This window comes from Ranitomeya variabilis, chromosome 4, assembly GCF_051348905.1.
Source record: "Ranitomeya variabilis isolate aRanVar5 chromosome 4, aRanVar5.hap1, whole genome shotgun sequence".
NCBI classification, from domain to species: Eukaryota; Metazoa; Chordata; class Amphibia; order Anura; family Dendrobatidae; genus Ranitomeya; species Ranitomeya variabilis.
In genome coordinates this window covers 532,584,747-532,607,157 of record NC_135235.1, presented here as the reverse complement: position 1 = coordinate 532,607,157, position 22,411 = coordinate 532,584,747, and the positions used below count along the sequence as shown (strand labels likewise).

At 44.0% G+C, this 22,411-nt stretch overlaps 1 protein-coding gene across 1 annotated transcript in view; it reads right to left on the bottom strand.

The window, feature by feature from the left end:
* The window catches only part of RAPGEFL1 (Rap guanine nucleotide exchange factor like 1), an 80,823-nt gene that overhangs the window by 711 nt on the left and 57,701 nt on the right, over positions 1-22,411 (bottom strand). Inside the window, exons 9-14 of the mRNA XM_077252385.1 lie at positions 18,365-18,543; positions 17,574-17,664; positions 13,140-13,190; positions 12,404-12,491; positions 7,906-7,970; positions 7,528-7,582 (exon numbers count right to left, since the gene is read on the bottom strand). Coding sequence (XP_077108500.1) covers positions 7,528-7,582; positions 7,906-7,970; positions 12,404-12,491; positions 13,140-13,190; positions 17,574-17,664; positions 18,365-18,543 — 529 coding nt within the window. The remainder of the gene's footprint in view (positions 1-7,527; positions 7,583-7,905; positions 7,971-12,403; positions 12,492-13,139; positions 13,191-17,573; positions 17,665-18,364; positions 18,544-22,411) is intronic.

Here is a 22,411-nt window from a genome sequence, read left to right as displayed (position 1 = left end):
TTGCCTGATGAAGAGACCTGTGTAGTCTCGAAAGCTTGCAATTTGTTACCATCTTTTCAGTTAGCCATTAAAAGGTATCAACCACTGAGAACTCTCAATTCTAAATATTTTTCTATCTACTGGCTAACACGGTACCAAGATATATATCTTTCCTGTACTGACAAATATAACATTTTTCTATGATTCACATGAGGCAATACCAGTTTTTGCCACAGGGTGGAGCTAAGAGTACGGTTATAAGAATTGATGTCTAGAACTAGGCTGTGAAGCTGGAAACTGACAGCTCTGATCACTATGGCCGTGACATGCAGGTACCAATATGAACTAATTGTCGATTAGACTCTAACATAACATAACTTTTCACGTGGCTGCAACTAGTGGCCCTTTGCCTTTGTCTAAATCAGTATAGTGTACCGTACGAAGCTCCGTGCATGAGTTATACTGCCTGTATACACATTCTGTATACACAAGAACCTACATTATACAGAGAGTGGGGTCCTGTGTCCCCCTTTTGCAGTGTACATGTGATTTTACATGCACAGTAGCTGTCCATAATGAAAGGCATATACCGAAATAGCTGAATGCTCTCACTGAACTGCAACCCGTTAATCAACTGTTCTGGCTCCATCAGCCGTCTCTGTCTATTCCTCATTGGGCTGATGTCACTCTCTTGTGCCATGTAGGCCTGAGTATTCAGGTAGTTGACATTACACCATTTTTGTTATTTGAAACTCCTGGTAAACCCAGCTACTTTGTTTCATACATCTGATCAAATCTGCTACATCGCTAAGTCAACCCTGCTATATCGCATTGCCAGCTCTGCAGTATTGGGCTCTGCTGCATACTCAGCTCTGCTACATTGGTGGGTCAGCTCTGCTTTTGACCTTCTAGTACAACTCAGCATTTGTACTATGATTCCTCAATGCTGAGATAATTCTGCTTCTTTATCGGAGGTGGTCTGCTCCTGAACCTACACCGCTTCCTCATCGCTTAGTCTGCCCTGCTCCCTTGTGGTATATAGCTCAGCTATGTGTTGTGAATTTGGTTTCTGGGCTCCCCCGGTGGTCACTGGTGGTACTGAACTTGTGTGCTTCATCGCCTCTGTTCACCTGTTTCCATCAGGATGTGGGAGTTGTCTATTTAGCCTTGCTCCTCAGTCATTTCTATGCCGGCCAACAATGTTACCAGAAGCCTTTCTGTTGCATGTTCCTGCTCCTAGACTACTATCAGCTAAGTTGGACTTGTAGTCCTAAGTTTGTTTTGCATTTTTGTTCCAGTTCTCTGTGATTGTTTATTTCTGAGGCTGGAAGCTCTTGTGAGCTGGAATTGCCACTCTGGTGTCATGAGTTGATATTAGAGTCTTAAAGTAATTCCAGGATGGTGTTTTGAAAGGGTTTTCAGCTGACTGTGAAGTTCCCTTTTCTGTCTTCCTACTATCTAGTAAGCGGACCTCAATTTGCTAAACCTATTTTCATACTTCGTATGTCAATTTCCTCTGAAATCACCGACAATATATGTGGGGGCTACTGTCTGCCTTTTGGGGAAAATTTCTCTAGAGGTAAGCCAGGTCTGTATTTTCCTCTGCTAGGGTCAGTCAGTCCTCCGGCTGGCGCTGGGCGTCTAGGGATAAAACGTAGGCACGCTACCCGGCCACTGTTAGTTGTGCGGTAGGTTTAGCTCACAGTCAGCTCGAGTTCCCATCTTCCAAGAGCTAGTCCTTTTGTATGCTTTACTACGTTCTCTTGCCATTGAGAACCATGACAGTTTGGCCGGCCAAGGGTTAAAATTATTGGCAGAAGAAAGGAGAGAAAAGAAGTCTGCAGAGAATTTTTTTTTTTTTTTTTCTGAGTTTGCTCATTAGTTGATTTACTAGCTTCTCTGCTTACTGCAGCCTTCGTCTCTCTCTCCTTCTAATCCTTGAATGGTTCTGACTTCACCTGATGAAAATGGATCCTCAGGGTTTAGCTACAGGTCTGAACAATCTCGCTATGAATGTTCAAAGTTTACAGGATTTTGTAATTCATGCTCCTATATCTGAACCTAGAGTACCTTTGCCTGAATTTTTCTCCGGGGATAGATCTCGCTTCCAGAATTTCAAACATAATTGTAAATTATTTTTGTCTCTGAGATCTCGCTCCGCTGGAGATCCTGCACAGCAGGTCAGGATTGTAATATCCTTGCTCCGGGGCGACCCTCAGGATTGGGCATTTGCTTTGGCACCAGGGGATCCTGCGTTGCTCAGTGTGGATGCGTTTTTCCTGGCTTTGGGGTTGCTTTATGAGGAACCTCATTTAGAGATTCAGGCTGAAAAAGCCTTGATGGCCCTGTCTCAAGGGCAAGATGAGGCTGAAATATACTGCCAAAAATTTCGTAAGTGGTCTGTGCTTACTCAGTGGAATGAGTGCGCCCTGACGGCGAATTTCAGAGAGGGTCTCTCTGATGCCATTAAAGATGTTATGGTGGGGTTCCCTGTGCCTGCAGGTCTGAATGAGTCCATGACAATGGCTATTCAGATTGATCGGCGTTTGCGGGAGCGCAAACCTATGCACCATTTGGCGGTGTCTACTGAGAGGGCGCCAGAGATTATGCAATGTGATAGAATTCTGTCCAGAAGCGAACGACAGAATTTTAGGCGAAAAAATGGGTTATGCTTCTATTGTGGCGATTCAACTCATGTTATATCAGCATGCTCTAAACGTACTAAGAAGGTTGATAAGTCTGTTTCAATTGGTACTTTACAGTCCAAGTTTATTCTATCTGTGACCCTGATTTGCTCTTTATCGTCTATTACCGCGGACGCCTATGTCGACTCTGGCGCCGCTTTGAGTCTTATGGATTGGTCCTTTGCCAAACGCTGTGGGTTTAATTTAGAGCCTCTGGAAGTTCCTATACCTCTGAAGGGTATTGATTCCACGCCATTGGCTAGTAATAAACCACAATACTGGACACAAGTAACTATGCGTATTAATCCGGATCACCAGGAGATTATTCGCTTCCTTGTGTTGTATAATCTACATGATGTGTTGGTGCTTGGATTGCCATGGCTGCAATCTCATAACCCAGTCCTCGACTGGAAAGCTATGTCTGTGTTAAGCTGGGGATGTCAGGGGACTCATGGGGACATACCTTTGGTTTCCATTTCGTCATCTATTCCCTCTGAGATTCCGGAATTTTTATCTGATTATCGTGACGTTTTTGAGGAGCCTAAACTTGGTTCACTACCTCCGCACAGAGATTGCGATTGTACAATAGATCTGATTCCGGGCAGTAAGTTTCCAAAGGGTCGTTTATTTAATCTATCTGTGCCTGAACACGCTGCTATGCGGGAATATATTAAGGAGTCCTTGGAAAAGGGACATATTCGTCCTTCGTCATCTCCCTTAGGAGCCGGTTTTTTCTTTGTATCTAAAAAAGATGGCTCTTTGAGGCCGTGTATTGATTATCGGCTTTTGAATAAAATCACGGTTAAATATCAGTATCCTTTGCCACTGCTTACTGATTTGTTTGCTCGAATAAAGGGGGCCAAGTGGTTCTCTAAGATTGATCTTCGTGGGGCGTATAATTTAGTGCGAATTAAGCAGGGGGATGAGTGGAAAACCGCATTTAATACGCCTGAGGGCCATTTTGAGTATTTAGTAATGCCTTTTGGTCTTTCAAATGCCCCTTCAGTCTTTCAGTCTTTTATGCATGACATTTTCCGTGAATATTTGGATAAATTTATGATTGTGTATCTGGATGATATTTTGATTTTTTCGGACGACTGGGACTCTCATGTCCAACAGGTCAGGAGGGTTTTTCAGGTTTTGCGCTCTAATTCCTTGTGTGTAAAGGGTTCTAAGTGCGTTTTTGGGGTTCAAAAGATTTCGTTTTTGGGGTACATTTTTTCCCCCTCTTCCATTGAGATGGACCCTGTCAAGGTTCAGGCTATTTGTGATTGGACGCAGCCCTCTTCTCTTAAGAGCCTTCAGAAGTTTTTGGGCTTTGCTAATTTTTATCGTCGATTTATAACTGGTTTTTCTGATGTTGCTAAACCGTTGACTGATTTGACTAAGAAGGGTGCTGATGTTGCTGATTGGTCCCCTGCTGCTGTGGAGGCCTTTCGGGAGCTTAAGCGCCGCTTTTCTTCCACCCCTGTATTGCGTCAGCCTGATGTTACTCTTCCTTTTCAGGTTGAGGTCGACGCTTCAGAAATCGGAGCTGGGGCGGTTTTGTCACAGAAAAGTTCCGACTGCTCCGTGATGAGACCTTGCGCGTTCTTTTCTCGTAAATTTTCGCCCGCTGAGCGAAATTATGATATTGGTAATCGGGAGCTCTTGGCTATGAAGTGGGCTTTTGAGGAGTGGCGTCATTGGCTTGAGGGGGCTAGACATCGGGTGGTGGTATTGACTGACCACAAGAATTTGATTTATCTTGAGTCTGCCAGGCGCCTGAATCCTAGACAGGCGCGCTGGTCGTTATTTTTCTCTCGGTTTAATTTTGTGGTTTCTTACCTACCGGGTTCTAAAGATGTGAAGGCGGATGCCCTTTCTAGGAGTTTTGAGCCTGATTCCCCTGGTAATTCTGAACCTACAGGTATCCTTAAGGATGGAGTGATATTATCTGCTGTTTCCCCAGACTTGCGTCGGGTCTTGCAGGAGTTTCAGGCGGATAGACCTGATCGTTGCCCGCCTGGTAGAATGTTTGTTCCTGATGATTGGACCAGTAGAGTCATATCGGAGGTCCATTCTTCTGCGTTAGCTGGTCATCCTGGAATCTTTGGTACCAGGGATTTGGTGGCTAGGTCCTTCTGGTGGCCTTCCCTGTCGCGAGATGTGCGAGGTTTTGTGCAGTCTTGTGATGTTTGTGCTCGGGCCAAGCCTTGTTGTTCTCGGGCTAGTGGATTGTTGTTATCTTTGCCTATTCCGAAGAGGCCTTGGACTCACATCTCCATGGATTTTATTTCTGATCTCCCTGTTTCTCAGAAGATGTCTGTCATCTGGGTGGTGTGTGACCGTTTCTCTAAGATGGTCCATTTGGTTCCCTTGCCTAAATTGCCTTCCTCATCCGAGTTGGTTCCTCTGTTTTTTCAAAATGTGGTTCGCTTGCATGGTATTCCGGAGAATATCGTGTCTGACAGGGGAACCCAATTCGTGTCTAGATTTTGGCGAGCGTTCTGTGCTAGGATGGGCATTGATTTGTCTTTTTCGTCTGCTTTCCATCCTCAGACTAATGGCCAGACCGAGCGAACTAATCAGACCTTGGAGACTTATTTGAGGTGTTTTGTGTCTGCGGATCAGGATGATTGGGTTGCCTTTTTGCCCTTGGCGGAGTTTGCCCTCAATAATCGGGCTAGTTCTGCCACCTTGGTTTCTCCTTTCTTCTGTAATTCGGGGTTTCATCCTCGTTTCTCTTCCGGTCAGGTGGAGTCTTCGGATTGTCCTGGAGTGGATGCTGTGGTGGAGAGGTTGCATCAGATTTGGGGGCATGTGGTGGACAATTTGAAGTTGTCCCAGGAGAAGACTCAGCATTTTGCCAACCGCCGTCGTTGTGTTGGTCCTCGTCTTTGTGTTGGGGACTTGGTGTGGTTGTCTTCTCGTTTTGTCCCTATGAAGGTTTCTTCTCCTAAGTTTAAGCCTCGGTTCATCGGCCCGTACAAGATATTGGAGATTCTTAACCCTGTGTCCTTTCGTTTGGACCTCCCTGCATCTTTTTCTATTCATAATGTCTTCCATCGGTCATTGTTGCGCAGGTATGAGGTACCGGTTGTGCCTTCCGTTGAGCCTCCTGCTCCGGTGTTGGTTGAGGGTGAGTTGGAGTACGTTGTCGAGAAGATCTTGGACTCCCGTGTTTCCAGACGGAGACTTCAGTATCTGGTCAAGTGGAAGGGCTACGGTCAGGAGGATAATTCTTGGGTGACAGCCTCTGATGTTCATGCCTCCGATTTGGTCCGTGCCTTTCATAGGGCTCATCCTGATCGCCCTGGTGGTTCTGGTGAGGGTTCGGTGCCCCCTCCTTGAGGGGGGGGTACTGTTGTGAATTTGGTTTCTGGGCTCCCCCGGTGGTCACTGGTGGTACTGAACTTGTGTGCTTCATCGCCTCTGTTCACCTGTTTCCATCAGGATGTGGGAGTTGTCTATTTAGCCTTGCTCCTCAGTCATTTCTATGCCGGCCAACAATGTTACCAGAAGCCTTTCTGTTGCATGTTCCTGCTCCTAGACTACTATCAGCTAAATTGGACTTGTAGTCCTAAGTTTGTTTTGCATTTTTGTTCCAGTTCTCTGTGATTGTTTATTTCTGAGGCTGGAAGCTCTTGTGAGCTGGAATTGCCACTCTGGTGTCATGAGTTGATATTAGAGTCTTAAAGTAATTCCAGGATGGTGTTTTGAAAGGGTTTTCAGCTGACTGTGAAGTTCCCTTTTCTGTCTTCCTACTATCTAGTAAGCGGACCTCAATTTGCTAAACCTATTTTCATACTTCGTATGTCAATTTCCTCTGAAATCACCGACAATATATGTGGGGGCTACTGTCTGCCTTTTGGGGAAAATTTCTCTAGAGGTAAGCCAGGTCTGTATTTTCCTCTGCTAGGGTCAGTCAGTTCTCCGGCTGGCGCTGGGCGTCTAGGGATAAAACGTAGGCACGCTACCCGGCCACTGTTATTTGTGCGGTAGGTTTAGCTCACAGTCAGCTCGAGTTCCCATCTTCCAAGAGCTAGTCCTTTTTGTATGCTTTACTACGTTCTCTTGCCATTGAGAACCATGACAGCTATGCCAGTTGCGGTCCTGCCACAAAGGTCTCTGTTCCCACTGCTGCACCAACACCTTAGGCCTCTTTCACACTTCAGTTTTTTGGCGTCAGTCTAAAACCGCCAGTTTCCTCAAATAACGGATCCGTCATTTTTTTTTTGGCGGATCAGTTATTTTCCCATAGACTTGCATTGGCGACGGATTGTGACGGATGGTCGTCAGTTCCATCCGTCATGCGACGGATCCGTCGAAATTTGGCGGACGTTGTCTAGATATAGACGGACATTGAAACGTTTTTTGTCAACGCCGAAATGACGGTTCGCAGCGGATCCGTCGCGTCCGTCATTCCATAGAATGGCCGCCTATGGGCGACGGATCCGTCGCGACCGTCATTTCGGCGGATCCGTCGCCCCAATCCGTTTTTTCAATTGCGCATGCTCCAAAAAGTAGATACTTTTCCCAGACAACCCCCAAGTAACGGATCTGTCAAAAAAACGGATCCGTTGGAACCGTTTTCTCAACAATTGTGACGGATCCGTCGATCCGTCACTATGTCGGAAGTGACTGACGCCAAACAACTGAAGTGTGAAAGAAGCCTTATGTCCGTGCTGCATAACAGCAGGATGAACCTCACCAGGTAGAACATGGCAAGCTAATCTCCAATACTGGAGACTGGGGAGTCGCTTTTAGTCATTACCATTCCAATTACTATGCTCTATAAAGTTGGAACTAAGTGTGTACGCAGCTCAGGCACCTAAGTGCAAAATGATTTCACACTTTGGGTCTAACCCCTTCATGCACTTACTCATTTGGCTGCTCCGGTATTTCCGCACAGTCCTCACTTTCTCTGCTATAGCGTGCTGTGAAGTGAAGAGAGAACAGTCACCATGACAACCCCATACTCCCGAATCATTAAAACAAATGTTCTGCTACTTCTTCTTTTTTTTTTTTCCCAAGTGAAAATCGTGTTCCAGCAGGATATTTATAGGGTAGGTATCACAGAGGGTCCTGGTCTTCGGAAAGCAAAGAACATTCTGCTGCCGAGTGTGATGTCGGGGGGTACACACAGTGGTCTCCCCTATGCGATCTATAGGCTTTATCTCTCAGTCATGCGTTCTGTAATTGAATTTCGTGTACGACAAATTAAAAGCGATAAAACACAGGGTGCTATTCTGGGGCTCACCATTTTCTCCACGTTTACAAGTCCATCAAGGAACGTTTTGCTTCCCTCATGTAAAAAGGTAAGGTCTGTGAGAGAAGAAAGGAGGGTCAGAGAGAGACATGACAACCACATAGAATAAACCTAGAAGACCTGTTCACACTATATCTACAGTGTGACTGAACCACATGGCCTATACATTATATATACACTGCTCAAAAAAATAAAGGGTACACTAAAATACCACATCACTGAATTAAAAATTTCAGTTGCGAATCTTTATTCATTACATAGTGAAATGTGTTGAAAAACCTAAAAATTATCAATGTAAATCAAAATTAATATCCCATGGAGGTCTGGATTTGGAATGATACTCAAAATCAAAGCGGAAAATCAAATTACAGGCTGGTCCAACTTCAGTGGAAATGCCTCAAGACAAGGAAATGATGCTCAGTAGTGTGTGTGGCCTCCACGTGACTGTATGACCTCCCTACAACACCTTGGCATGCTCCTGATGAGGCGGCAGATTGTCTCCTGAGGGATCTCCTCCTAGACCCGGACTAAAGCATCTGCCAACTCCTGCACAGTCTGTGGTGCAACGTGACATTGGTGGATGGTGCGAGACATGATGTAAAAGATGTGTTCAATCGGATTCAGGTCTGGGGAACGGGCGGGCCAGTCCATAGCTTCAATGCCTTCATCTTGCAGGACCTGCTGACACATTAGGAGGAACCCAGGGCCAACCGCACCAGCATATGGTCTCACAAGGGGTCCGAGGATCTCATCTCGGTACCTAATGGCAGTCAGGCTACCTCTGGCGAGCACATGGAGGGCCATGCGTCCCTCCAAAGAAATGCCACCCCACACCATTACTGACCCACTGTCAAACTGGTCATGCTGAAGGATGTTGCAGGCAGCAGATCGCTCTCCACGGTGTCTCCAGACTCTGTCATGTCTCTCACATGTGCTCAGTGTGAACCTGCTTTCATCCGTGAAGAGCACAGGGCGCTAGTGGTGAATTTGCCAATCCTGGTGTTCTGTGGCAAATGCCAAGCATCCTGCACTATGTTGGGCTGTGAGCACAACCCCCATCTGTGGACGTCAGGCACGCAGACCATCCTCATGGAGTCGGATTCTAACCGTTTGTGCAGACACATGCACATTTGTGGCCTGCTAGAGGTCATTTTGCAGGGCTCTGACAGTGCTCCTCCTGTTCCTCCTTGCACAAAGGCTGAGGTAGCGGTTCTGCTGCTGGGTTGTTGCCCTACTACGGCCCCCTCCACGTGTACTGGCCTGTGTCCTGGTAGCGCCTCCAGCCTCTGGATGCTATGCTGACAGACACAGCAAACCTTCTTGCACAGCTCGCATTGATGTGCCATCCTGGATGAGCTGCACTACCTGAGCCACTTGTGTGGGTTGTAGAGTCCATCTCATGCTACCACGAGTGTGAAAGCACAACCGACATTCAAAAGTGACCAAAACATCAGCCAGAAAGCATTGGTACTGATATGTGGTTTGTGGTCCCCACCTGCAGAACCACTCCTTTATTGATTGTGTCTTGAGAATTGCCAATAATTTCCATCTGTTTTCTATTCCATTTGCACAACAGCATGTGAAATTGATTGTCAATCAGTGTTGCTTCCTAAGTGGAGATTTGATTTCACAGAAGTTTGATTTACTTGGAGTTATATTCTGTTGTTTAAGAGTTCCCTTTATTTGTTTGAGCAGTGTATGTATATAATCATGGCAGAATAGCACCACATGCTTCTCTATTCTAGCCTCACAAGTGATAAAGGGATGGAAAGATCTGGTGTAATCCTTAGTGAGATTGTCAAGGACTATATTATTATTTTACTATGGACCTAAAAACTAACTGGCAGGTAGTCGGTAACAGAGGCAACTATCTACCTGTTCTACCAGATTCAGCTACTCCACATCAACAGAGCAACTCTTCTTCATCCCGGCTGCTCTGTCGGCGGAGTGTGATTGCCAATGTCATGCTGATTGACAGCCAGCTCCGGGAAGCCGGCTGTCAATCAGCATGACGCCGGCAGTCACGATCTTCAAAAGAAAGGAAGAGAAGCTGCTGCTCTGCCAACATGATGTAAGCAGAAGCCAATGAATTGCCGACAGGCGAGATCCGTGACTGCTGTATTCCAGCAGAAATCGGCGCCGGGTACAATAGGCAGGTAGGTAGCCTGTTAGGCCCCTAGTTAAAAATTTAAATAGTCCTCAATAACCCCTTTAATGGATACTCTAAATAGACAGGTAAAAGACCAAGCAAAAATTTGATATTTAGAACTTCTCGAATTCAATGATTTCCCCACCAATCGTTCAAAAGAGCCGAGAAGTGTGCAAAGTCTATGCTTTATATTAAACTAGCTGTACTCCTTCCGTATTCCGCTCTGTCTCCCAAGCTATGCAATTCTCAAGGGTATTGTGAGCAACTGGTGGGTAACCAACCAAACTCAAGAGAATTAAAAGAACTTTTTTGGAAATTTTAGGAACTCTTTAAAAAGCCATGGTCATAAATATCAGGGTAGCAGCCATACCATCTTCTATAATGACCAGCAAAAAATAGCCCCCCATGATAACTCAGAAGTGTGGTGCAATTAGTGATAATTTTGATGACGGAAGGGGAGAGTGGAAAAATTATTGCAGGGAAAGGAGGAAAAGACACATGGGACAGAGTGTAGACTAAAATAATCATTAGTCTCATATTCTAATAGAGAGGGGCTCTAGCAGGGCCGGACTGGGACTAAAATTCAGCCCTGGCATTTGAAGTCACACAGGCCCACTTGTCACATGGTGACTGTATAATATCTTTGTACACTTGTAGGCTACAAGAAGTGAGGGGAGTGTAACACGACTATATAACATATAATTACAGCTGTATCCAGCATTACAGCTCAGCCCCCATAGAATGTAATGCAGCCAGCCCCCATAGAATGTAATACAGCCAGCCCTCATAGACTATAATACAGCACAGCCCCATAGAATGTAATGCTGCACAGCCCCCATAGAATGTAATACAGCCAGCCCCCATAGACTATAATAAAGCACAGCCCCATAGAATGTAATGCTGCACAGCCCCCATAGAATGTAATGCAGCACAGCCCCCATAGAATGTAATGCAGCACAGCCCCCATAGAATGTAATGCAGCACAGCCCCATAGAATGTAATACAGCCAGCCCCCATAGAATGTAATACAGCCAGCCCCCATAGAATGTAATGCAGCACAGCCCCCATAGAATGTAATGCAGCACAGCCCCCATAGAATGTAATGCAGCATAGCCCCCATAGAATGTAATGCAGCAGAGGCCCATAGAATGGAATGCAGCCAGCCCCATAGAATATAATGCAGCAGAGGCCCATAGAATGGAATGCAGCCAGCCCCATAGAATATAATGCAGCAGAGGCCCATAGAATGGAATGCCGCACAGGCCCATAGAAAACAATGCAGCACAGGCCCATAGAATATAATGCAGCACAGGCCCATAGAATGGAATGCAGCACAGCCCCATAGAATATAATGCAGCACAGGCCCATAGAATATAATGCAGCAGAGGCCCATAGAATGGAATGCAGCCAGCCCCATAGAATATAATGCAGCAGAGGCCCATAGAATGGAATGCAGCCAGCCCCATAGAATATAATGCAGCAGAGGCCCATAGAATGGAATGCAGCACAGCCCCCCCCCCCCCCCCAATAGCTCCACAATCCAGTCATCACTCATTGATAAAAAAAAACAAAAAAACACTCTACTCACCTTTCCTCCTGCCCCGCGCTGCTCTGGCTCTGGTCTCAGCAGTCGCAGTCTGCCCGCCCGGTCACACAGCAGGTGCGCGATGATATGACGTCATCGTGCACCCGCAGTGTCAGCGGCAGGCAGAGCGGGGAATGATGGGAGAGGGGGCGTCAGCAGACGCTCTCTCCTCCATCATTGCATTCAACTGTACCGGCGTCTATGACGCCGGTATAGTTGAATGCGGGGCCGGGAGTGCGCCGACAGCGGGGGGAGTGTGCCGACAGCGGCACACTTGAGCGGCCCACTACTGCCACCGGCCCTTCTGGCATTTGCCAGAACTGCCCGATGGCCAGTCCGGCCCTGGGCTCTAGCCAGGTTTTTGCTTTTCTTAATGGTTGTAAAAAATCCTGTAAAAGACCGCTTAAATAAAAAAAATCACAAAAGATAGGCTATGAAAGTTCCACTTTAGTCGACCCAGCTTTCCCAGGAATTGGAATGGCAAGTCTTCTTACAATTGTGTAGCAAAATAGGTGTGGGTTATACATCACTACATCAGTTCGTACTGTAGACAGAACTGCACTGTAACTGATCGTTTTCTATAGCTCCAGCTGAAATCACCCACGGGTTTGGGGGTCTGCCAGTGGTCTTTAAGGTCTGACAGCCACACTTGATTGGCAGATAGGCCATACCGCAAAGTCCAAAGATAGAGAGCAAAGTGATATTTAGGAGATACAAATAGAGTCTAGCTATAATTGGTATTAATATCTGCTTACCTTTCAAGATAAGGGGGATAAATGGGATTACAGGGGGCCGCATACGAGAGACCATCTCACGATATGACTTATGATTCCTGCAGGGGTCCTATTAAAGGAAGATAAAGGTGTTATTGGAAAAGAAAATTCCTTCAAGGAGTTGTCCACCTCTGGAGGACATTTTTATTAGTTAAGTGCATGTGTTTGGGGCTTATAATTTTTGCAACAGGGTTACATTAAAAATATTTCACTGTTTGGCTTTTACCAGCTCTTTGATGTGGTCTGTGGTCATAAGTCGCTGAGAGGAGCTCAGAAAAGACAATGTCACACTGTCATAACAGGCTTACTGACGGATCCGCAGTTATTTCATTCTGTAGTCAGAGTGACACAAAGACTATGAAAGCCAAATGGTGCAACATTTTAATGAAACACAATTTAAAAATTTATCTTAGCCCCAATTACATGCATTTTTTTTTATTTAAATCTCCATTGGTGGACAGCCCCTTTAACTAAATGAAAATTAGTTAAGTAATATCCTTTATAAATCAGAGAAAGTTTAGCACAATTTTTAGGAGTAACCAGGTGCTTCCCATTGAGCTCCATAGGTAAAATGCCCAATGGGGCATCATTGCAAAGGTTATTTCTCCACGTTCCAGTTTCAACATTATTATTGAACCTTCAGGAATTACGGTATTCTATGTTGTAAAATTAAGTAGACTTCTCACCAGAGAATTTATTAAACATGTCTAGGACTCACCGTTAAATTTTCAAACTTTCTAAAGAGATTCTTAAACTTTCCAGGTAATTTCTAGGAAAGAAGGAATTAATTTCTTAAGACAGTTATCATACAACATCCTTCAGGTTTGTACAGGTGATAAAGGCAAAATATTGTATTTGCAGATCTTGGTTTTTCTACCTCATATTAGCAATGAGGCTTCTTTGGAAACCGCAATCTTAAAGGGTTTCTCAACTTTCTTTTGTTATAAATTAAATAAATACTTATTACTTACCACACCAGCCTGAATGGACCTGATCTGATGACATCAGGTCCATTCAGTCACCTGACTGCTGAAGTCACTGATTGGCTGCAGAGTCAGGTATCCGATGGATAGGATGTCATGCCAGTGACAAAGATAGCCCATCCATCAGTCACCTAATTCTGCAGCCAATCGGTGGCCTCAGTGATCAGCTTGACTGAAAGGACAAGACATAATCACTTCTGAGCAGTGGTAGATTAGAGTGGTAAGTAACAATTACCGTATTTTTTTATCATAACGATCCCCTCCCTCTTTTAAGGTTTAAAAAAGTTGTGGGAAACCACTTTAAGAAACTTTAAACATCCTTTCCTTAACATTTCACTTTCTCCTGCTACTTTTTATCACACAACTTTTCTTTACTAATAGGGAAAATGGGTTTCTTCTCCCCTATTAGCAAAATTTAAAAAAACCTAAGCATAATAAACTCCCAGGAGGAGGACACAAGTGAAGACGTATGCACAGATGCACGGAAGCAGTGTCTCAAGCACTGGGCAGAAGAGTCTCTCTGAGGCCAAGATTACACATGCGAGAAACACGGCCGAGTCTCGAATGTTAATACCCAGCACTGCCGCCGGCACTCAGGAGCGAAGGTGCGGCCACATAGCAATACATGCAGTCGCCGGCTCCGCTCCCGAGTGCCGGTGGCAGTGCCGGGTATTAACATGCGAGGAGTCTAATAATGCTCAGGATAAATTGATCCCCGGGTCAACTGGGCTCTCATTTGTAGAAACGGAATCATGTTTCGCATACAAGGTTAGTATTTATTGTAAAGTAGATTCTGACACATATGTTCACAGGACCGCTATGAATTTTTGTTTTTGGACTCAATGGCTAATTTAAATAATACAATTTACATTAATGCAAAAACATACAAAATATCAAAAGATATAATCAACAACCAATCAAGGGACACATACAATGCATACAAATAGTACATCAACAAGATCCAAAATAATGGACATGCATTACACTTAGCCTCCATAATTTGAACTAGGGAAGCTTGTTTTATTCTCCAATGAACTTTAGTCCTCTCAGGATCTGCCAGCTTTCAGTCATAGAGGTGTTGCGGCACAGCTACAATCACACAGATGCACTGCAGAGCGAGCTGTCAATCAAAGAACCAGGGCCTACTTACAGCTGCCACTCACTGATCAGAGACTGAGGCCACACCTCTAGGGCTAAAAAAACGGCGTCTCCTTAGAGAAATAGGGTAAGTTCACACATAAGTATGCTACTTCCCCTTTTGAGAAAGCGGGCACGCAAAACGAGCGTCAGGGGTTGCGGGGAGATCCTTGCCGATCTGGACTCACTATGGGTAAGCACATCATCTAATATAGCGCCTTACTTTGGGGGCAGCTGCACATGGGTGTTTATTATGGAATGATAGGCTTTGGTCACTGGTATTATTATGTGGACGCTAGTCTGCACCCGAGTGCTGATGCCTGTGCTTTACCTATGCCGTACTATTGATCGGTTAGATCTCCTCTGGGTACTGGCATTGTTTCCTCCTTATTTTATCTGTGATCCTTTGTATTTAAAGGTTATGCTGGTTTGTTGGTTTATTTACTTAATAAAAAGAATTTTCTTTTATTTCTTTTGGTAGTGTTGTTGTTTACTCCTTCCTCTTGCATTTCTATTCATATTGGAGTACTACACTGGAATTATTATTGTCGTATGAGGTGGGGAGAGCTGGAGATTAAAATATGCTCTCAGCCCATGTGATTATTACGTGCTATTCGATTTTGTTAATTACAGGGCAAATGGGAAGAGCCGGGCAAAGCGCCAGAATTGGAGCATCTAATATTTTTAGGCTGGGGGGGGGCTATATCAATGGCCTCTTACCAGCCTTAGAATACCAGCCCTCAGCTGTGAGCTTTACCAAGGCTGGTTGTCAAAAATGGAGGGGACCCCACGCCTTTTTTTTTTTATTATGTATTTAAATAATTTAAAAAAAAGTGTAAGGACCCCTCTATTCTTGATAACTAGCCTTGCTGAAGCTGATAGCTGGGGGTTGCAGCTCCCAGCTGTGAGTTTTCTCTGGCTGGTTATCAAAATTAGGGGGGAACCCACGCCGTTTTTTTTTTAAAGTATTTATTTATAGCGCAGGAGCGGCAGATGAAAACTCCCATCCGCCGCTCCTGCTCTCACTGTAATTAGCGGCTGTAGGTGTCAGATGATGGGAGCAGTAGTCCCATCAGCTGACACCAGTGATCGGAGGTGAGTTTACACCTCCGATCACAGCTGAGCGCTCCCCACTGTCTTCTGACAGAGTGGAAGCCGCGGTATTTGCCGCACTGTTATGCATATGCCAGCGTGTCAAATACTGTATTGTCGGACCCCCCATTCAAGTGAATGGGGTTCGGGTCCTCTCTGCTGGGTGACAGGCTGCATGGACGCATCATGCAGCCTGCCATCTAGAGGTAGCAGAGCGGAGTGTGAGGTCACATCCGGCTGTCCTTGACTTTTCTGCAGCAAATACGCTGCAAGAAAAGTCAACCTTGCGTATTTGCAGCGTTTTTTCACCATCCATTCAAGTCAATGGGTGGAAAATGCTGGAAAAAAGCTGAAAGAAGTGACATGCCCTATGTAAAAAAAAAGCGCTGTAAAGCACAAAATACTGACCACACAAAAACCCAGTGTGTGTGCATGAGATTTCTGGTACTGTAAAAAGCAGCTGAAAATTAGCATAAAAAAAGCAGCAAAAAAAACGCAGCAAAAACGCCCTGTGTGAACTTACCCTTAAAGTTAATTTCCTCTAAGGAATCAAGCTTTCAGTAAGGCGGCCGGACAGCTTTGTAATTCTATCAACCTGCAGGTTAACACCATTTGGGGGCATGACAGGTTCCCTTCACCCCCCAAGCCTGTTTTCACCTTCATGACTAGGCCAAATTTTACAATTCTGACTAGTGTCACTTTATGATGTAATAACTTTGGAACGCTTTAATGGATCCCGCTGATTCTGAGATGTTTTCTTGAAATATTGTATTTCATAATGGTGGTAAAATTTGTTTAATATGACTTGAGTTTTATTTGTGAAGAAAAGAAAATTTGGAAAATTTAGCAATTTTCAAACTTTCAATTGATATGCCCTTAAACCAGAGTTATGTCACACAAAATAGTTAAAAAATAAGATTTCCCACATGTGTGTTTTACATCAGCACAATTTTTGAAACATCATTTTTTTTTGTTTGGAAGTTAGAAGCGTTAAAAGTTGACCAGTGATTTTTAATTTTCCAACAAAATTTACAAAACCATTTTTTTTTTAGGAACCACGTTATATTTGAAGTTACTTTGAGGGGCCTATATGACAGAAAATACCCCAAATTTACACCATTCTAAAAACTGCACCCCTCAAGGTGCTCAAAACCACATTCAAGAAGTGTATTAACCCTTCAGGTGCTTCATAGGAACTGAATCAATGTGGAAGGAAAAATGGAATATTTAACTTTTTTTCACAAAAATTTTACTTTATACCCAAATTTGTTTCATTTTCGCAAGGGTAACAGGAGAAACGCTGATACCCCATATATGGGAGAACAGCACTGTTTGGGTGCAAGGCACATAAATTTATAACATTGAGCCGTGAAAAAAAAAAAACAAAAACATTTTTTCCATAAAAATGTTCTTTTAGCCACAATTGTTTACATTTTTACAAGGATAACAGGAGAAAATGGAGTCCAACAACTGTTATATGTGGGGAAAAACTACTGTTTGGGTGCACAGCCAAGCTTGAAAGGGAAAGAGCACCGTTTGACTTTTTTAAAACAAAATTGGCTGGAACCATTAGCGGATACCACGTCACATTTGGAGAGTCGTTAATGTGCCTAAACAGTGGACACCCCCCACAAGTGACACCATTTTGAAAACTAAACCCGTCAAGGAATTTGCCTAGCTATGTGGTAAGCACTTTTAAAAAACCCAGATGCTTCAGAGAAGTATATAATCATACAATTTGTTGTGCAATTTCTCCTGAGTACACCGATACCCCATATGTGGTTGAAAACTACTTTTGAGGCAGAGTACAAAGTTCAGAAGGGAAGAAGCGCCATATTGGAGTTCAGATTTTGCCCCATTTTTGGTTGTATATCAGTACCTGTCCTATGATTTGTATTTTTATAGTCTGTTGAGTGAGAAGGCTACAAATTTCTTCTTACCTCCCAGGTAACACGTAGGCGGCTCACAGCACCATTGTCCAAACCCATTACAATAGCAAAAAACGATAGGAGGTCCTGGTTCTGTTTACAACTGTGGAGAGACCAGGATAGAGAGAAATAATGAACAGTTGAGGCTAGAAAAGACAGTATAAAGATATATAGCATTTACTGAATTATGGAAGTAAGAAGACGAAATGGTAGAAGGTTTAGAAACTCAAGGCACCACCTAATTGTGTAATTTATTGAAATACAGCTATATCCTACTATTTACACATATAATGGATAGAACTTCCATAGATGGAGATAGCAGGGAGAGAGGCAAGAGTGAGGGAGAGAAGAACTAGAGAAGGGGGAGGTAGACAGAGCGTTAAGAGTAGGGAGAGAGAGAAAAGGGAGAGAGAGATAGGAAGAGGAAGAGAGAGATGGAGGGAGAGAGTCAGAGAGAAAGGAAGAAAGAAAAGAGAGCAAGTGAGAGATACAGAGGAATAGAGGAGAGGGATGGAGAAAGTGGGTGAGCGGTAAAGAGAGAGAGGGAGGGAGATAGAAAGAGAGGGAGAGAAGCAAGAGAGGTAGTGAGGGAAACAGTTAGGAATAGCGAGAGAGGAAGAAAAAAAGGGACAGAGATGGGAGAAAAAAGAGAGATAGAGGGACGGATAGGGAGGAGTGTGAAGGAGAAACAGAAGGAGAGAAGAAAATAGGAAGAATACTCAAAATTATTAGTATATTAAAGCAGGTGATATTTAGGTAATAAAAGAGTGTGATCATTGAGAGACAAAGGGCAATATACTAACATTGCTGCTGTTTTGATGAACTTCTTGAGGAGCTGAGTGCGTCTCGCTGGTGCCTCACAGAGCAGGGTCTGGGTACTGACCCAGTGTTGTACCTCACTACACCTTTGCAGGAGTAGCTCCAGATTTGCTGTCTCCCTGCGTCCCCGCTCCACATGGAACACATAGTCTACAAACTCCAGCTGAAAAGACACAAGATCATTCACTGGTTAAGTCTTCTGCTACCTAAATTGTATCTACTCTGTTGTCACAAATGTTCTTACGAAGCCAATGCTTGTAAAATAAAGAAAATGGTGAAAATTAGCAACATGTATTGATTACAAATGTTGCTTTGTTTCCTATGCAGTTCTATGTTTCTCCATGGTAACAGACTACAAACAAGTCCTGTGTAGTCTGATCCTGCATTTATACTCCATATGTCCACTATTTTTTACTGTGTTAACATGAATTTGGGGAAGTTGAGTGACCTTTTACAGTTTAGTTCTCTCAGAAGAAGTCTGAGTTTAGCCTTAGTTATGAATAGAGAAGAAAGCAAACATTAGCATTGATACAATATGAGGTACTGCTGGTGAGATATTAATGAGAAGTGGAATTTTGTTTTGAAAACATAATAGCGAGCATCATTGGGCCGCGAGAACCATAAACATAACCTAGTATGGTGGCTGTTGGGCATATAGCTTTGGCTGCAATGGGCAATATCACCCGAAGGATCTTTTTCAGCTTATACCGGTGACTGTTCAGAAATTGATGTTTTTTTTGTTTTTAATTTGCAATAAAGTAAAATAACCACAGCATCCCCCGCTGTGACACAATATGGTGTTTGACTAAATCATTTTCTAACCCGCTGAGTTGCTGGTGCCCCCTCCCAGCATCATCCAGGAATTCAGACTTACGTGCAGTGATAAACCACAAATTATAGGTCACAGATCATTTTCTGCAATGCTTGTTGTTTTCTAAAATTCTTAAGTAACCAAAGATGTAAAAAAAAGAAAATTTGGGTAAGAAAACTAGGTAACTTAGTTACTCTTATGCCCTAGTACATCTTCATCAGCAAAACTGCAAAGTAAAACACAAATCTTATTGCCGTCTCTGACATTTATAACGTATCTACGGGATATGCCACGAATGTATAAGACGGCTCAGCTATTGTTAGAATGCCCATAGAAGCAAATAGGGAGCCGTCCATGAACACCCACTGTTCCATTTCTGGCGTCCAGTTCTTGACATAGATGTGGATCCCAGGAATATTTCTTCCAATCGGTTGACATATTCAACAATATTTATATACTGCTTTTTACCCCTTAAAATGTGATCTATCTCATTTGATCTTGAAAAGTTTAGCTTCTCCTCCCCCAAGCCATTACTGGGGAAATTCTGTGCAGCCCCTACAGGTAAAATGTAATTATACATGATGCTTATTCCATTGAATGGGTGACTGAGTAATACATAGTGGCATTAAGTCCCCCAGGGCAATGTTTCACTAAATGGATGCCAAGCAGATGCCCCTCTTCTATGACATCCATATGCCCTAATATGTAAAGAATATGACCCAAGATGGACCACCCCTTTAAAGTTTATGCAGATATAAAGGAACACTAATTGTAAAACTGGACCTTGTGCAAGGCTTTGTAGACTTAACATTGCCAGTGGTTCTGTTGGAAGACATGTAATTCTGATAGTAGAACCATGAATGGAGGCTGTATGGAGGCTCATTACATCCTTGCAACTGCAATACAGTACCCCACGCGGCACCTGTAAACACATTATAGTCCCCCATGAGGCACCTGCAACTGCAATATATTCCCCCTTGTGGTACCTGCAACTGCAATATAGTCCTCCATGCGGCACCTGCAACTGCAATATAGTCCCCCATGCTGCACCTATAATATAGTCCCCCATGTGGCAACTGCAATATAGTCCCCCATGTGGCAACTGCAATATAGTCCCCCATGCTGCACCTATAATATAGTCCCCCATGTGGCAACTGCAATATAGTCCCCCATGTGGCAACTGCAATATAGTTCCCCATGTGGCAACTGCAATATAGTCCCCCATGCAGCACCTATAATATAGTCCCCCATGTGGCACCTGCAACTGCAATATAGTCCCCCATGTGGCAACTGCAATATAGTCCCCCATGCAGCACCTGCAACTGCAATATAGTGCTCCATGCGGCACCTGCAAACACAATATACAGTGGGGAAATAAGTATTTCGTCAGCCACCAATTGTGCAAGTTCTCCCACTTGAAAAGATGAGAGAGGCCTGTAATTGACATCATAGGTAGACCACAACTATGAGAGTCAAAATGAGAAAACAAATCCAGAAATTCACCTTGTCTGATTTGGTAAGATTTATTTTGCAAATTATGGTGGAAAATAAGTATTTGGTCACCTAAAAACATGCAAGATTTCTGTCTCTCACAGACCTGTAACTTCTTCTTTAACAGGCTCCTCTGTCCTCCACTCATTACCTGTAGTAATGGCACCTGTTAGAACTTGCTATCAGTATAAAAAACACCTGCCCACAACCTCAAACAGTCCCACTCCCAACTCCACTGTGGTGAAGACCAAAGAGCTGTCGAAGGACACCAGAAACAAAATTGTAGCCCTGCACCAGGATGGGAAGACTGAATTTGCAATTCATAAGCAGCTTGGTGTGATGAAATCAACTGTGGGAGCAATAATAAGAAAATGGAAGACATACAAGACCACTGATAATCTCCCTCGATCTGGGGCTGCACGCAAGATCTCACCCCGTGGGGTCAAAATGATCACAACAATGGTGAGCAAAAATCTCAGAACCACACGGGGGGACCTAGTGAATGACTTGCATAGAGCTGGGACCATCGTAACAAAGGCTACTATCCGTAACACACTACACCACCAGGGACTCAGATCCTGCAGTGCCAGACGTGTCCCCCTGCTTAAGCTAGTACATGTCCAGGCCCGTCTGAAGTTTGCTACAGAGCATTTGGATTATCCAGAAGAGTATTGGGAATATGTCATATGGTCTGATGAAACCAAAGTAGAACTGTTTGGTAGAAACAAAACTCGTCATGTTTGGAGGAGACAGAATGCTGAGGTGCATCCAAAGAACACCATACCTACTGTGAAGCATGGGGGGTGGCAACACCATGCTTTGGGGCTGTTTCTCTGCAAAGGGACCAGGACGACTGATCTGTGTACATGAAAGAATGAATGGGGCCATGTATTGTGAGATTTTGAGTGCAAAACTCCTTCCACAAGCAATGGCATTGAAGATGAAATGTGGATCGGTCTTTCAGCATTGTAATAATCCCAAGCATACCGCCAGGGGAATGAAGGAGTGGCTTCATAAGAATCATATGAAGGTCCTGGAGTGGCATACCCAGTCTTCAGATCTCAACCCCACAGAAAACCTTTGGAGGAAGTTGAAAGTCTGCGTTGCCCAGCGACAGGCCCAAAACATCACTGCTCTAGAGGAGATCTGCATGGAGGAATGGGCCAACATACCACCAACACTGTGTGCCAACCTTGTGAAGACTTACAGAAAACGTTTGACCTCTGACATTGCCAACAAAGGATACATAACAAAATATTGAGATGAACTTTTGTTAATGACCAAATACTTGTTTTCCACCATAATTTGCAAAATAAATCTTGCCAAATCAGACAAGGTGATTTTCTGGATTTGTTTTCTCATTTTGACCCTTATAGTTGTGGTCTGCCTATGATGTCAATTACAGGCCTCTCTCATCTTTTTAAGTGGGGGAACTTGCACTATTGGTGTCTGATTAAATACTTTTTTTCCCCACTGTAGTCGCCCATGTGGCACCTGCAGCCACAGTATAGTCCCCCATGCTGCACCACATTACAGAATTGTTCTCCTTTACAATGCTTTACTTTACAGGATCCGATGGAGCATGTCATCTCTGTATGCCTTTGAATGATATCAGTCATAGAGAGGTACGAGGCCCCATACATTTTTGTGGGCACCAGAATAGAGCTCTGTACAACTACTAGGTTACACACAACCCATGTGCAGCCACCACTCACAAGTACAAGGTTCC